This window comes from Lissotriton vulgaris, chromosome 4_1 (genome assembly GCF_964263255.1).
Source record: "Lissotriton vulgaris chromosome 4_1, aLisVul1.2, whole genome shotgun sequence".
In the NCBI taxonomy this organism is placed as follows: Eukaryota; Metazoa; Chordata; class Amphibia; order Caudata; family Salamandridae; genus Lissotriton; species Lissotriton vulgaris.
Genome location: NC_141691.1, coordinates 1,381,578,128 through 1,381,595,399, shown reverse-complemented (window position 1 = coordinate 1,381,595,399; position 17,272 = coordinate 1,381,578,128). Strand labels below are relative to the sequence as shown.

General features: G+C 49.0%; 1 protein-coding gene across 2 annotated transcripts in view; it reads right to left on the bottom strand.

Moving 5' to 3' along the window:
- THOC1 (THO complex subunit 1) overlaps positions 1 to 17,272 on the bottom strand; it is a 449,280-nt gene that overhangs the window by 119,947 nt on the left and 312,061 nt on the right. For both annotated transcript variants that reach the window (XM_086965617.1, XM_086965619.1), the window contains exon 16: positions 15,385 to 15,480. In XM_086965617.1, coding sequence (XP_086821743.1) covers positions 15,385 to 15,480 — 96 coding nt within the window. The remainder of the gene's footprint in view (positions 1 to 15,384; positions 15,481 to 17,272) is intronic.

The window sequence follows — 17,272 nt, the reverse complement described above, 5'->3', positions numbered from 1 at the left end:
ACCAACCCAAGGGTCCTCGTTTAACGGGGAGGAAGGGTGGGCCGTGAAGGAATCTGCGGCTAGAATCATCTCTACCACATACATCGTTACCAAAGGTAAGTAACTTGTATATCTGATAGAGACTACTAGCCGCAGATTCCTTCACGTAGAATAGATACCCTAGCAATACCCCCGGGGAAGGAGGGTCTGCGAAAGGACCCCACCAGCCTAGACAGAACAGAGGGTCCAACAAGGGACCAGATCTGTGGACCAGGTAAGAACCTCGCCCCTAGCAGTGAACGGGGAACCCCCACAAGCAGAACACCACCAACCCCCAGAGGATGTAGAGGGGAGAAATAAGGCTGAAGAGGTCTGTACACTCCAGTAGAGGAACCAAGGGCAAGGCCAGGAAGGTCGAAGCACCCCACTCCCCCACAAGGCAACATAGCTTCTATCCAATGCCAAGACAGGAGAAGAAGAAGAAGCCTAGAGGGCCCAAGGAAATGAGGGAAAAGAAGGCGAACCCACTCCAGATGGAGGGCAACATGCCAGTCAGAATGGCGCCCCCAGTCATAAGCCGCCAGAAACAAACAAAAAACAGCCCGGGCCCCAGGAAGACCAGGCAGGCGGCGCCTGCCAAGGAAGAACACAGAATCATCCCAGCCCTCAGTACAGGAGCAGGAAGATGAGGAAATGCCCGGACACACCACTACGAGTAGCCGCGCATACGACCTCGAGAGGCAAAAACAACCTACATAAACGCCATGGAGAACAGGCGCCCGAAGGCGACCAGAACTCCCCAGCAGAGCACAAGCCATATAACTGCTACCACTACCCCACATAGGGTACGTTAAGTCCCAAGATATGGGAACCCTCTTTGGAAGAACTTCCGCAGCAAAGGAAAAACCAAAAGAGCCAAGGGGAAAAAAACACCCCCGCAGAAGGCTTGACAAGCAGCTCAAGCAAAGCAGAAGGCCTAATCTCAGGGCCAAGTCTGCGCAAAAACTCTAACAAGATACACACACAATATCCACAAAGGGCCGTCCAGCAGCCAACAATGCCAAAGACCCAATGGAGGACTCAAATGGACAGAAAACACAATCCACAGCCAGAACAACCGGCCTAAGAAAGCCTAGAACCAGCCCAACTCAGCAGTCCCTGAAGAGGGGAAAGAGGAGGAGAAGGCGGAGGAGGAGGACGAGGACGGAGCCCTGCCAGGAACCTTTGGATGGCGGAGTCAGCCGGGGCATGGAACAACAGGCTGCCATCAAACCAATATTCTCGGGGAATACTCCGCCCGAAGCCAAGCATGGCGATGAAGAGCGACTGAGGAAGCCATGGCCCGGCCCAGCACCTCTGAGATGTCCAGAGCGGAGCGGAGAACGCCGCAAGCTCCCAGCCATCTAACGCATAATGCCGAAAGTCCACCTGAACAGTCTCCTGGGACTCTGCGGATCCCAGAGACTCAGCCGAGTCCCACAAATAGGAGGAGGCTCTAGCCAGAACACACAATGTGTTAAGGGCCCGCAGGGCAGCGCTGGTCGAGGCGAACATATTCTGCTCCCAAGAGTCCAGCCAGCGGGCCTCCCGGGACAGCGGAGTCAACAGTGGCGGCAGGGAGGGAAAAACAGTCTGCAAAAGTGGACTGGCAGCAGAGGAGTGAAGGGTTAGACACGCCGGATCACGCGGCGCCGGAAGGTGCCGGTGCAGAAAATGTTGAGGCACCAGATCTCCTAAGGCGGGACGCCTCCAAGCCCCTGTCAGGGAAGAAAGGAGCGATTCCTCAAAAGGAAGTAAGATCTCCCTCCCACCAGAGCCCTGGTGGAGAACCTCCGAGATGGTCCACCGGAAAATGGGCAATGGGGTCACCCATGCGCAGAATGCCCACAGCCGTGGACACCGCGTGAGCGAAGGCCGCACCAGCTTCAGTAGGGCCCGTGGTGGAGAAAGCAGCTCCTCCGTGGGCGACGGCTGCAAACTAAGGCGGCCGTCCCCGAAGCCAAGCGGAACGGGCAGAGGCCAGATCTGGAAGTCAGCGGGAGCCGAAGAATGAGGGACCTGACGCTCCTCCGACGAACACCTCAGCCTCAAGAACGGCAGGGGGGGGGGGGGGAGCCACCCTTCGACGAAGCCGGTAAAAAAGAAACCACACAGCGGCCAGTCTGTGGGGAGGACAACACCAATATGCAGCCAGCCTCTGGAGAAGAGGGAGCGCCGAAGACAAATCCAAAGCAAGACCTTTGTGTGGAGCCGTAGAGTCCGCCACCTGAGGCAGGACGTCAACACCATCCGGCACCAAGGGAGACGCCAGACAGGGCTCCCCCGAGTCACACCGCGCCAGGGACCGGAGCCGAACTGGCCCCGGGGCAGCGCCGGAACGCTGCCAACTCGACCTCCGCTGAGGCAGCCGCCTGCATGGAGGATCGAGAAGGGCTGAGTGACAAGGAGCCCTCCACCAGCCGTGCCCAAAATGTTGCGGAGGTCGCCCGGTAACCCATGTGGTGGCGCCAGGGACGATTCAACCTCCAACTCTCCTTCGGACGAGGCAGCCGCCGTGGATAGGGACGAGAGGGGCCCGGAGAGGGACGAGGAGTCCACACCCAACCTTGACCCAGAGCGGGACGAGGAGAGTCCACTGACCCCTGTGGCTCTGTAGGGTCCAGCAGCAGCCGGCCCTGTAGCGGCGTCACCCCGGCCTTAAAAAGGACTACCTTGTCAAAGGACCGAGAGGGGCTTGGGGATGCGACCCGAGCCCTGGCGACCTCCCGCGACACCACAGGGACCCCCACAGGAGTTCGCGGCGAGTCAGAGGCGCCGTGGTCTGAAGGAGGTACCCCAGAGGGGCCGCATACCAACAGTACCACATCCTCCAAGCCTGGATCCGAGCCAGTCGGCGCCGGTGGCGCCGCAGAGGGCCCCACGCAAGGCGAGGGTTCCGCTGACACCCCAGGAAGGGAAGGAGGAAGAGGAGACTCCAGTGAGGCCTGCAAAGCCGCTGTGTATGTCTCCATCTGGACCCTCGACGCCCCAACACTGGAAAACAGTGGATAGGACTACACGTGGGGCCGCATCACCTGCCGAGATCCAACACCCCCGGTAGGCCAGTAACCAGCCCCCAGGGACAAACTGCGACACTTACCCACCGGGGAGCAACGCTCATGTGACATCGGAGAAGGACGAGGACGACGACCACGGCCGAACCTGATGCTGTCTGCTAAAGCAGACCGAGGGAAGGACATCGACCCGGAGAGATGCACCGAAAGAAGTTTCATCCGGCGCTCCCGCCACAACTTCGGCTTCAACTGTTGGCATGCCTCACAATCGGTGGTGCAGTGATCCTCCCCCAAACACGATATACAAATGAGGTGAGGGTCTGTCGCAGACATAAGACGCCCACACGACATGCAAGTCAGTCTTGAAGCCCGAAGTCATTCGCACACTGTTCCACCAAAGAAGTGACAATGGGAAGAAAAAAAGCCCAAAACAGGCCCGTAGCAAGGACCGGATTCGCGTTGCAGGCGGAAAAGCAAAAAAAACTGATGAAGGCGCACCGTGGTGGGTCTTATGTGATCTCGCGGATGTCACGTACGCGGATGCCTGGGCGGAGTCGCGTGATGCCGTCCCTCCCCTGACGCGCAGGGATGCTGTGGCAAATTTTTTTCCGGATCCAGTCTCACGCCTGGGGATAATTCTACGTGAAGGTATCTGCGGCTAGTAGTCTCTATCAGATAGTTGCATTAACACTTGTGCTGGTAGTGAGTGTTGTGGCTGAAATCTTTGAACTAGCGCCTGTATAGCTGTTATCCTGACTGGATTGGGATAGGTTAGGGCTGTGGAGGTATTTAGTGTGGCTCCCAGATATTGTTGTATTGTGGACGGTTGAAGATGGGATTTGTCCAGGTTTACTGAGAATCCTAGACTGTGAAGCAGGTGTATTGTACAGAGTGTGTGTTGAACACAGCTGTTGCAGGATTTTGCTTTTATGAGCCAGTCGTCCAGCTAAGGGGAGACATGAATCTGTTGTCTTCTCAAATGGGCTGCAATCACTGCAAGGCACTTGGTGAGAACCCTGGGTGCCTTGGGGATACGGAATAGTAGAATTTTGAACTGGTAGTGTTGACCATCTACCACAAACCTGAGATATTTCCAGTGGGAGTGATGATTGGGAATGTGGAAGTAGGCGTCCTTTAGATCTAGAGTGGAAAGAAAGTTGCCTTGCTGAAGTAGTGAAAGTACTTGTTGTAAAGTGACCATGTAGAAGTGGTCTGATTTAGAAGTTGAGCGGTTTGAGGTCTAGCATTGGTCTGAGAGAGCCATCTTGTTTGGGATTACAAAATAGAGGGAGGAGACCCCTGTGCCTTGATGAGGCAAGGGAACCTGCTCTATTGCATGTGTTTGTAATAGTGCAAGAACCTCTTGTTTGAGAAGCGTTAGGTGTTCTGATGACATTGGATGATGTTTGGGAGGTATGTTGGTGGAGGGGGGAGACGGGACGAAAAGTGAGTTCCAGGCAATAACCATACTGGATAATCTGTCTTACCCACTTGCCTGTTGTGATGGAATTCCAAAAAACAACAGGTGATGGACAGAATGCAGAACAATGTCATACATTCACCTCAGTACAGAGATCTGGGCCTAAATCCATTGTTTTTTGCTCACCATGCCATTCCAGTTTGAACCCAGCCATATACAAATCAGTCTTGACCCTGTGCCCCATAGGAATAGTCCAGCCCGAACTGCCAAGCCAGGTCCTCTCTGGACTGGAAACAAGCATCCAAGGACCGGTTTTGGGCTTTCAGCCCTCATCAGCCTGGATAGCTTGATTCCAGTGGCATGGAGGGCACGGGACTCACATCTGAGCATGTCCGTCTCACTCGGGGTGACAAATGCAAAAAACATTGTTCTGCATTCTGTCCATCAATTGTTGTTTTTGCATTTGTCACCCCGAGTGGGAAGGGCATGCTCCGACGTGAGTCCCGTGCTCTCCACACCACTGGAGTCAAGCTATCCTGGCTGAAGATGGCTGATAGCTAAAAACCGGTCCTAAGTTGCTTGATTCCGGTCCAGGGAAGACATGGCTTGGCAGTTCGGGCTGGACTGTTCCATGAGGCACAGGGTCAAGGCTGATTTGCATATGGCCATGTCTGAACTGGGGTGGTGTGGAGTGCAAAAAAAACGATGGATTTAGGCCCAGATCTCTGCACTGGGTGAATTTATGACATTGTTCTGCATTCTGTCCATCAATTGTTGTTTTTGCATGTGATGGAATTCCAGACAGGCAGGAACTATGAGAGTCGTCCCCCGACAGGCGTGGGATGATCGGGGGGAAGCGCAGGGAAGTCACTGTTTGGTATTAGGGGAGCTGGGGGTGTTTTTACCCCTGCCTCTGCCCTTGCTGTTGTTTCCCCTGTAACCTCCTCTAGTGTATCCTCTGGAAAAGGAACGCTGGTTGGGACTTTTGTTGGATGAGGACGGGTGTTCTGTTTTATTTGTTTTGGAGCCTGTTCTATAGAAAGAATGCCGAAAGGAGCCTCTGTTAGAGGGCGACTGGAGAGCTCCCATGGACTTGGCAGTCTTGGTGCCCTTTTTTATATTTTCCAAAGGTGTGCCCACTGCAGGGCCAAAGAGGTGCTCCTGGTCAAAAGGTTGATTAAGGATGGAATTTTGTACCACGTTTAAAACCAGATACCCTGAGCCAGGCATGTCTGCGTAGCAAAAGGAATATGCTACTTACCAGTATGCATCTGTTCTTGGCATGTAGGGCTGCTGACATTCATATCTGTGCATAGATCGCCGCCTAGTGTTGGGTCCGGATGATTGCACATTGTTGTCCTGGAAGAGTCTTTGAAGTATCACGAGATAGGTGGCTCCTCCTTCGGACTACAGTGCGCATGGGCATCCTCTCCATCCTCAGATTGTTTTCGCCATTGTGGCAGAGATGGAGTATAGTACAGTAAGATGTCCATGCAAAGAGTGAATGCTGCAGCTGCGACAGGCACTGGGGAGGTGGGTGGGCGATATGAATGTCAGCAGCCCTACATGCCAAGAACAGATGCATACTGGTAAGTAGCATATTCTGTTCGAGGCATGTGGGCTGCTGAATTCATATCTGTGCATAGAATGTACAGCAGTATCTCCCTTAGCGGTGGCTACCTGTGTCAGCTGCAGCAGTCTGAAAAAGAGTTTTGAGAACAGCCTGACCTACAGCATCCTGCAGTTTTGAATGTACATCTACACAATAGTGTTTTGTAAATGTATGTGTTGTTGTCCATGTGGCTGCTTTACAAATTTCGTGTAAAGGAATATTACCCAGGAAAGCCATGGATGCCCCTAGCTTGCGTGTGGAATGCGCCCTAGGGGGAACTGTTAAGGTGCGTTTGGCTTTTAAATAACATATCTGGATGCATTTAACGATCCATCTGGCTATACCTGATTTTGAAATAGGATTTCCTTTGTGTTGCGGTGCGAAAGCAACAAACAACTGTTTTGTCTTTCGAAATGCCTTATTTCGGTCTATATAGTATAGCAGAGCTCTTTTGACATCTAGAGTATGCAAGGCCCTTTCAGCTACTGTCTGAGGATTTTGAAAGAACACTGGCAGTTTGATGGTTTGATTTATGTGGAAATGGGATACCACCTTTGGCATGAATTTAGGGTTTGTTCTGAGAACTACTCTATTTGCATGTATTTGGATGAATGGCTCTTGAATAGTTAGGGCTTGAAGCTCGCTAACTCTTCGAAGTGAAGTAATGGCAACAAGGAAAGCCACCTTCCAAGTAAGAAATTGTATTTCGCATGAGTGTAGTGGTTCAAAAGGTGGTCCCATAAGTCTGGTTAAAACAATGTTTAGATTCCAGACTGGTGAAGGTGGGTGTCTTGGAGGAATTACGCGTTTGAGTCCTTCCATAAACACTTTAATTGCTGGCACCCTAAAAAGTGAAAGGTGTAGCCTGTTTTGAAGATATGCTGCTAACGCAGCTAAATGTATCCTGATGGATGAATAGGCTAAATTGCAGCGTTGTAGGTGCAAGAGATAGCAAATGATGTTTTGTGTAGAAGCATCAAGTGGGTTTATATCATTGTTTCTGCAGTAAATGACTAAACGTTTCCACTTAGCTGCATAACATGCCCTGGTAGTGGGTTTTCTTGCCTCCTTGATAATGTTCATACAGTCTGGAGGCAAGTTTAGGTATCCAAACTCTAGGATTTCAGGAGCCAGATCGCCAGGTTTAGCTGTTGCGGATCTGGATGTTGGATTTCTCCATGACTCTGAGTTAGAAGATTGGGTGTGAGTCTCAGTCTTTGACAGTTCTAGGAACGTTGTGTACCATGGCTGCCTCACCCATGTGGGAGCAACTAGGATTAGCATCAGTGAATGTTGGCGTAGTTTGCGTGCCATTAGCGGTATTAATGGAGCTGGGGGAAAAGCGTACGCAAATTTGCCTGACCAGTTCATCCATATCGCAATGCCTTGCGACTGTGGATGTGGGAACCTGGCGGCAAAGTACTGGCATTTTGCGTTTTCGCTTGTGGCAAACAGATCTATCTCCGGGTGTCCCCACTTCCGGAAGAATGGTTGAAGCACTTTGGGGTGAATCTCCCATTTGTGCATTTGTTGACTGTGCCTGCTGAGAAGGTCGGCTAATTGATTTTCCTTGCCTGGGAGGTGCTCTGCCATAAGAAACATGTTCCTTTGAATGGCCCACTTCCACATTGCGTCAGCCAGGTGCGACAGCTGTGGCGAGTGTGTTCCTCCCTGTTTTTGAATGTAATACATAGCTGTCATGTTGTCCGTCCGGATCAACACGGTTTTGTTGCAGAAGTGTGACTTGAATGCTTTTAGAGCTAGAAAGATAGCCATCAGCTCCAGAAGGTTGATGTGCATCTTCTTTTGTTGTACAGTCCATAGTCCCTGTACTGTGTAGTGTAGGACATGGGCTCCCCATCCTAGTAGGGATGCGTCCGCAGTTAACACTATTTGTGGGACAGGCTCTTGGAACAGTCGTCCTTTGCAAAGGTTTTGTGGATTCCACCAATGCAGAGAGTTGTATGCCCGACTGGTCACCAACACTAGGTCCTTTGATTGCCCTTGAGCCTGGTTCCACTGCCTTGCTAGGCACTCTTTGAGAGGACGCATGTGTAGTCTGGCATGAGGGACTATGAATATGCACGAGGCCATCATGCCTATTAGTTGCATAAACACTTGAGCTGGTACTGAGTGTTGGGGCCTGAATTTTTGGATCAGTGCTTGCATGCTGTTGATACGTGCTGCATTGGGGTATGCTTTTGCTGCCAGTGTATCTATAGTTGCTCCCAGGTATTGTTGTAGATGGGAGGGTTGCAGATGTGACTTCGGGTAGTTTAGCGAGAAGCCTAAACTGTGCAGGAGATGGATGGTTTTTGACATGTGGTTGGCACACTGCTGGGCCGATGGCACGTGTATTAGCCAATCGCCCAGATATGGGTACACATGGATGTGTTGCCTTCTGAGATGTGCCGCCACTGTAGCTAGACATTTGGTGAAGACGCGTGGAGCTGTTGTGACACCAAATGGCAGTACTTGGTGCTGTCCTTGTATGGTGAACCAGAGATACTTTCTGTGAGTAGGGTGTATTGGTATATGAAAATATGCGTCTTTGAGGTCCAGAGTTGCTAGGAAGTCTCCCTTGCGGAGCAATGGTAAGACTTGCTGGAGAGTGAGCATATGAAAATGCTCCAAAAAAATGTACAGGTTGTGGGGCCTGAGGTCCAATATTGGTCTGAGAGACCCGTCCTCCTTTGGAATTAGGAAGTATAGGGAGTATACTCCTGTTCCCTGATGTTGTAGTGGGACTGGTTCTATGGCCCCCTTTTGCAGCATACTGATGACCTCTTGCTGCAGTAGTGTTATATGTTCCTGTGACATTGGACGGTGCACGGGTGGTATGTTGGGTGGGGTTGAGGTGAGTTCTAGGCAATAGCCATGTTGGATAATTTGCCTGACCCACTTGTCTGTTGTGATATTTAACCAGATTGGCAGAAATTGTTGTAGTCTTCCCCCGACCGGTGTTATATGGTCTGGGGGTAGTGCCAAGAAGTCACTGTTTGGTGTTAGTGGAGGATCTATTTGCATTTCCTCCGCGACCCCTTCCTTTGGTGTTATTGCCTCTGTATCCACCCCGGTTAGTGTTTTTGCTGTATGTGGATTGTGTGTTACTTTTGTAGCTGGAGGATTGCTGTGATGTATTACTTTGCGCTCCTCCTCTATAATTGGAGCGACGAAAGGAGCCCCGGTGTTGTTGAGACTGGAGAGCTCCCATGGACTTTGCTGTTTCCGCATCCTTTTTCATTTTGACCAGAATTGAGTCAACTGCTGGACCAAATAAAAAGTCTGGGTTGATGGGCTGATTAAGAATTGTGGATTGAACTTCATTCTTAAAGCCCGATATGCGGAGCCATGCGCGTCGTCTTAGCAGCACGCTTGTATTGATAGATCTGGCCGCTGTATCTGCTGCGTCTAGGGCACATTTAATTGAGGCATTGGTGATGAGCTTTCCTTCCTGTTTAAGTTCATCTGCCTGCTGTTTGTACGGGTCAGGTAAGTGTTGGAGAATTTCTTCTAAGCTGTCGTAGTGTGCCCTGTCATATCTGGCCAGCAAGGACTGTGTATTGGAAATTCTCCATGAGTTTGCTGCTTGAGCAGCTACTCTTTTGCCTGATGCCTCAAAGATTTTTGACTCTTTGTCCGGAGGAGCAGCCTCTCCGGTAGTTTGGGAATTAGCCCGTTTACATGCGTTGGATACTACTAGGGAGTCTAGGGGTAGCTGACCCTTAATGTATGTAGGATCTATAGTGCAGCCCTATATTTCTTTTCAATTCTAGGATTTATGACCTGTGCCCTAGCAGTGTCCTTAAAAATGTCATGTGCGTGTTTTAAGACGCCCTTCAACAAGGGGAGTGTTTTTACATGTCTTTCGTATGTTGTTAGTGTATCAAAGAGAAAGTCTTCAATAGCATAAGAGTGCATATATACATTATGGTAGGTAGCCGCTCTATCAAGTAAAGAATTAAAGGCCACAGTATCTTCTGTGGGTGATGGCTTAGTTGGGTAAAGTGCAGGTTCTGTAATGGGAAGAGCCCCTTCATTGTCTGGTTCTCCTCCTGCACCCCATGGCTGTAGGTTAGGGTCTCCAGTTGGGTTTTGTGGATAACCAAACCCTACATCTGCATCCTGATCTTCCTCTGGGTTGTAGTCAGGTGATGTTGGGGTATATGGGGTTGTAGGCATAGCTGGATTGATAGGTTCAAAAAGTATTGGAGAGGTAGCACAGTCTTTTCTTTTTGAGTGGTATTATAGGAAAGTCTTGTATTGGCAAAGGCCTTTTCTTTTTTGTGTAAATAGTTACTTTACCAGTTACTGGGTTAATATACAGTTTTGACTGGTCTTCTGTGTCGGTGTCTGGGTGAACAAGCTCTTCCTCCACAGTTTTAGGCTTTGGTGCAGTAGCCTTTGGTTTGGTTGTCTTTGGGTCAATCTGTTTAGTGGGTTCGACCGTTTTTTGTAGTTGTATTGGTTTTTGATGTTTGTCGACAGGTTTTGTTGGTTGAAAGTCTTTGACTGGCTTCACCACCTTTTTCGGACAGAGCGGTTTGGTCGGTTCGACAGTGTCTTTAGGTGTTTTAGGTGTTTGAAGTCTCGGCACGGTGCCCTTTTTGGGTTCGAGGTGCTTCGGCTCGACCGCTTTATTCTGTTCCACTCTAGGTTTCACTTTCGGTTCGACGTTAGTTTTGGGCGTAGGCGTTTTACTTTCGGCGACTGTTTTCATCCCCTTGTCGATACTCGATGCTACTTTGCTCGATTCGACGTGCTTTGTTTTTGGGTTCGATTCAATGGGCTTTTGCTTTGCCGTTGAATCGACGTTTTTTGGCCGCAATGTGGAGTCGACGGCTTTTGGCTTTGAGCTCGACTCGATAGCTTTGATCTTCGATGTCGACTCGACGGTCTTTGGCTTCGAAGGCTGTGTTGGAGCTACGGCCTTAGGCTCGATGACCTTTGGTTTAAATACTTTTGTTTCGACGACTTTCTGTCCGAAGACGGTGTGGTTGACTAGTTTCGGTTTAAATGTAACCGGTGCGTATAGCGTGTCTCAGAGAGTTCTTTGGATATGTTCTTAGCCGGGGGGTATAGCGGGGCTGTAGAACTAGAATGTTGATCTTGGCTAAGGCCCTTTTGGCGATGCCTCGACCTGAGTCTCTGATACTGTTACAGTGTCTATATGGGGCGGTGTACACACGGGTCGTCATCGGAGTCGTCTTCAACAGCTACGATGTTTTGATAGTCTTCCTCAAGATAGACGATTTGGTCTTCCTCCTCGAGGTAGGCATCGGAGTCGTGCTCCGAGTACTGGTCTTCGTCTGGATCCGATTCTTCGGCGCTCGCTAGTTCTTCCTCATCGTCGAAGATATTATCGGGCTTTGGTGCCGACCGCTGCATTTCTTGCCTCGCCGCCCGTCGATTCCGGATAGTTTTTGCCCGGAACTGGGCACAGGCCAGGCAACTATCTTCTTTGTGATCTAGAGATAAGCATTTGTTGCACACGGGATGCTTATCTGTGTGCGGGAACTTCGAGTTGCACTGCGGGCAGTATTTGAATGGACTTCGTTCCATCGACGGCTGGTCCACGTGGTGTCGAGAAGGCCTCACGGCCCGATTCAACGACCGAAGTGCAATAGATGTTCAGAAAGTGTATCGGTACCGAGCGCTGAACAATACCGACGGATCCGAAGGCCTTTTGGCCTTTAGAGCAGAGTTTAGTTAATTCCGAACTTAGAGAGTTGGAAAGTATATCCGAACCCAATGGCGGAAAAAAACAATTTGAGGATGGAGAGGATGCCCATGCGCACTGTAGTCCGAAGGAGGAGCCACCTATCTCGTGATACTTCGAAGACTCTTCCAGGACAACAATGTGCAATCATCCGGACCCAACACTAGGCGGCGATCTATGCACAGATATGAATTCAGCAGCCCACATTCCTCGAACCACTGGTATTTACTGCACAGGACACGGTGTCTGCTGTGTTGAGCGCGCATTTGATGGATGTATTGGTGATTAGTTTGCCTTCTTGTATAAGGTCATTGGCTTTGTCCTTATATTGTTGAGGTAGATGTTGAATGAGGATTTTCTAGCTCATCATAGTGAGCTCTGTCATACCTGAGAGATTGCTCTTTTGCGTGCATTGGGTAAAACCAGGGAATCTAAAGGAAGTTGAACCTCGATGTATATGGGTCAGTGGGAGCTGCCTTGTATTTCTGATCTATTCTGGGGTTAAGAACCCTAGCTCTAACTTGGTCTTTGAACACCTCAGGGTCGTGTGTAAGTAGACATATAAGCATTGGCAGGACATGAGCAGATTTTTGTGGTTGGTCAAAAGTTTCTAGAAGAAAATCCTCTTCCACACGGTTGGAGTGTAGTTTGAGTCCATGGTATGTTGCTGCCCAATCAATTAGTTGGGCAAAACCCACATTGTCATCTGGTGGAGATTGTTTTGAGGGGTAGAAGTCCGGATCATTATTTAGATCAGGATCCGTATTACAGTCATGCCATGGGTCTGGTTCCTGTGGTGGATCATCAGTGTCTAATGGTACTACATCTTCATCTTCTTGTCCCTCCCCATGTGCATCATCACTATCCTCTGGTTGTGGAGAATGTGGTGGAGAAATGAGTAAATTAGGGTTAATTGGTGGAGGGGGTGAAGGTGGTGCTGAAGTATTAGTAGTAATGTGTAATTACTTTGGGGGAACTGGTACTTGTGGTAAATGGTCTGGTTTCCTCTTTGTAGGTAGCTTGGTAATTATATAACCAGTCTTTGGGTGGATTAAGAGGGTGGTTTGCTTTGGATCGGGGAAAAAAAAGTTCTTTGGCATGGATAGCTTTTTTGGTGTGGAAGATTTCTCCTTGGAAACTAGTCTTGGCTGTTTAGTGACAGTGTCCGGTATAGAAGCTTTCCCTGGCTCCTTCGGTGTGGGCTGTTTCGGCTCCGGAGGTGTTTGTTTAGGAGGACTATGGGAGGCTTGTTTTTCAATGTTTTCGGCTCCGAGGTTTTTGGTGTCAGTCTTTTCTATGTGCTTTGGGGTCGAGGTCTTATCTGGCTGTTCCGGTGCTGAGGTCTTGTCCGGCTGCTTCGGTGCTGATTGGTCTTTTTCCGTTTTCGGTTCCAAATGTTTTTCTGGTGCCGACAGAAGGGCGCGGCATCTCAAGCGACTTAGCTTTTGATGCCGAAGATGGCTTTTCGGGACTGGGTGGCTGGCATGAGTCGGAAGGTTTTTGTTTATCATCCGGCGCCAGGCTCGGAGGCGGGGCTCTTGAAGTTTTTGTATGGTGTGGACCTGAGGGCGAAGGTGTCACCAGAGCCTTTGTTATGGGCTTAGGTAGGGCGGGGGTCTCGGTACTCACGTCCCTTTGAGCTGGGGTGATGTCATCTTCGGCAGAGACGTCTGCTTCGGAGTCTGGGACCTGTTCTGGTACCAGAAGGCTATCGAGACCTGGATGGAAGATGTCGGGAATGGAACCTGTGACTCGGGATATCTCATGGCGTCGAGCTCGACGATACCAGATGGTTTTCTTGGACTTGAACGATAGACTAGCCTCATAGTCGTCCTCTCGATGTTCTGGAGAGAGGCACATACTACAAACAGGATGGACGTCCGTGTCTGAGAATTTAGCACCACACTGGGGAAATTTCTTAAAAGGAGTCTGTTACATCGACGTCCGTCTTTACCGACGCGGGTAGACTCAACGGTTCGCGTCACATTTGCCAGGCATCAAAGTTTTTTGAGAGTTGTCATTGAGGGTGTGGGTCGAAAGGTTCGCGATCGAGACAATACCGTCGGTTAGCTGTGATTTTGCATCAAAAGGGGGTATGATAACGACACCGACCAGGAGCGCAGTAAGTCACATCCGAACCAGATGGCGGAAAAACATCTGACGATAGAGCCTAAGCCCATGCACACTGTCGACCGAAGGAGGAATCACCAACCTCATGACTACAAGACTCATTAGAAGACAAAAACAACATGCAAACATCCGAGCCCAACATCAGATGGCGATCTATGCAAAAGTGTACAATCTGCAGCTCATATGCCTCGAACTTATATTTACAGGTGAAAAAGTCCTGAGGAACTGTGCCTAACATAAAAGCCAGGCTATCTACGGTAGCGGATACTTAGTGTTCAAAGATTGAGGAGCAGTGAGGACATTAATTGAAAAAGCTAAATTTAGGAAATGAGAAAAGAACACGTTTTATCCTGCTGATTTGGGATATTCTTTAAAACGCTCTTTTAGGCAGTAACTAAGCACTGGATGTAGTAGACCTCTTATATCCTGCCTTCCACAAGATGAAGAGATCTCAAAAAGGAAGGTCATCAGAAGAACAGTTTTGTCAGAAATCACAGTAAAGGAAAAAAAACTATACACACTGGGTAAGCTCTCTAGAAGAGGAAACTGGACAATCCCTTCAGGGGCCGTATTACATATTGGCTTGATTTGTGCCTGGCGCACCTTTGAAAAGCTGCGCCAGGCGCAAACAATGCCAATGCGCCCCATTATGGTGAATGCGCTGCCCTGGGGCAGCTGCAAACTTGTGCTTCCCCGGGGGTAGCCGAATTCATGTGAAAACACGGGGCAGCTGCTCCGAGTTTTCACAGTGCAGGCGGCACCCGCCTGCACTTTCAAAAGGAATTAGAGATCCCCTTGCAGATGGGTGCAGTCCGTTACTGTACCCGCTTGCAAAGGGATGTCTGGGGGGGTCTATGGAATGCCCTTTACCACCTGCAGAGGGCTGCTGTCAGGAGGCGCACTGACAATGTGCCACCTTTTAAATGGTGCACTGTCAGTGCACTGTCTGAGGGCTACTTTGACTTTGCGTCCACATCTGTAATATGGCGAGGGCACAGAGTCAAAGGAATGCCCTAATTTGCATAGGGCACATCCCTTTGCAAATGAGGGAACACCCTCTGTTGAAAGCGCTGGCGCTTTAAGTGGGCTAGCACTATCGGTATTATAAAAGGGGACACAAGTGTCTGTGCCCCCTTCTATAATACCAAGGTCCCCTGGAGACAAACAAAGTGGGCGCAAACGCCCGTTGCGCCCCCGGGGCACCCTATGTAATGCAGCCCTAGGTGGATAAAGTTCTAGGGAGGAAAGGATGAGCTGTCAAATGTTATTACTAGCCACTAATGCGTGTAGTTCTTGCTCTTCATTGCTAAAGCAGCTGGGTCCAGTAACCTCCTCTGATGAAAAGGCCAGTAAAGTTTTAGGAAAAGTGCCACGTGTCATCCGAATCTCTGAATCAATCATCGTTTCAAAGTTAACACAATAGTAGGGGATGTTTTTTAAAGTCCTGATGATGCACAGAAAACAAACTTACTTTCCCATTAGAATTTTCTTATTTGGTCCTTTTCCAAGAAAATCTTCAGGAGCAGGTCGCTTTCTCAAATGTTTCGTCAGCTTTGAGTCTGGCGGCCTTATAAAATAAAAACAAAAAATTAAAAAGTTTAACTACAAAACAGTTACCCTTTAAAATTCTCTTCTAGCATGTGATTTTTTATGCAGACTTAAAATACATATGTCTCATAGACTAAGAACTACAGAGTGTTTGCAACATTATTTTGCCTCCTTGTGATAACATTTCAATTCCTAAAGCACACAGAGTTCACTAAGAGGACTGAAAATATTAAGCCCACACAGTGGACAAATACGGAGAAGAAAATGCATGATCAGAGTGCACAAAACAAATGTCCAAAAACTTGAATGCCATATTGTAGTACAAAAGAAATCTACAAAGCACAAGTGCACACAGAATGACATTCAATACCTTTCTTTAAGGTGCTATAAACTTAAAAATAATACAAGTAAAATATATGAAAATACACAGTTCATAAAGTTTGTTAATAAAAATGAGTCTGAAAACTAAAGTTTTAAAAATCTGCGCTAAAACAAAAATGTATAACAGTCAACAGAGTCAGAAAGATACCCAGCAGCCACAATTAAGAAACTCATTACAATCCATAAGGAATAACAGTCCAATGTCCATGCACTCAGACTAGTCTAGCAGCAACAAATCTAGACATTGAGTATCTCCAGCAATGTGAATTGAACATAAACTCCAAGTGATCTCTTGCATTTCTGATCTATCTCTACATCAATAATGTGAGGAACACAGAGCCTTTAGCGTAGGAAGCTGTCTCTCTTTTACAGTGTACCAAAATGAGGCGCACTGTGCAGAGTCCAGGTATCCCTTACTAGAGGACAGGGGCTTGCGCTAGCAATCCCAAGGTGCTCTACTTGCGAAAGTGTGGTCGAGCAGCCGTAGGCTTATCAGAGGGGTGTTTTAAACATTTGTTGCACAAAGTCAATAAATTAAACACACTCAATAAGGAAATCCGACACCAATTTAGAAAAATATAATTTTCATATTTATTTAGACACCTAGATGCACAAGTTACTTACCTTCGGTAGCGATATATCCGTAAGAAACATTAGTAGTGATAGATTCCTTACCTTAGAATTACCCCCAGGCATCAGACTGTATCCAGAAAGTTTTCGTCAGCAGTAACCCTGCGCGTCGGTAGGCGTCGTCGTGCGGCTCCGCGTGCGTCGTTGGCGCCGGGATGACCTTGCTGGAGCTACTTAGACATGCCCACACGCGCTGACGTCAGTTCTGTACAAAACTTTCCACACCAGGAACGCAGAGCCATGCAAGAAACGGACAACTGGTACCATGAAACTAGGGCCCTGAAGGGATGTCCTTAACCCTAGAAATCAGTTCGCAGAACAGGGAGGATGGGAGGGGCGGTAAGGAATCTATCACTACTAATGTTTCTTACAGATATATCGTTACCGAAGGTAAGTAACTTGTGCATCTGAAAGAAACACTTAGTGATAGATTCCTTACCCTAGAATAGATACCCCAGCAATACCAACCCCGGAGGTGGGTCTGCGAACCAAGATCGCACCAGAAAGTCCTGGAGCACAGAACGGCCAAAGAAGCAGTCTCTCCGGACTTGGCTGTCCAGGCAGTAATGCTTGGTAAACGTGTGCAGAGAGGCCCAAGTAGCTGCCTGACAGATGTCCTGCAAGGGAACTTCCCGTCCCAAAGCAGTAGTAGCTGCTGTGGCCCTTGTAGAATGTCGAGTAGCCCCACCAGAGGCTCCTTTTAAGCCAAAGAATAACAAGCATTCATGCACAGAACGACCCACCGAGAGATGGTCCGTTTGTGCATGGCCCGACCTTTCTTGCCGCAAACGTAGCCAACA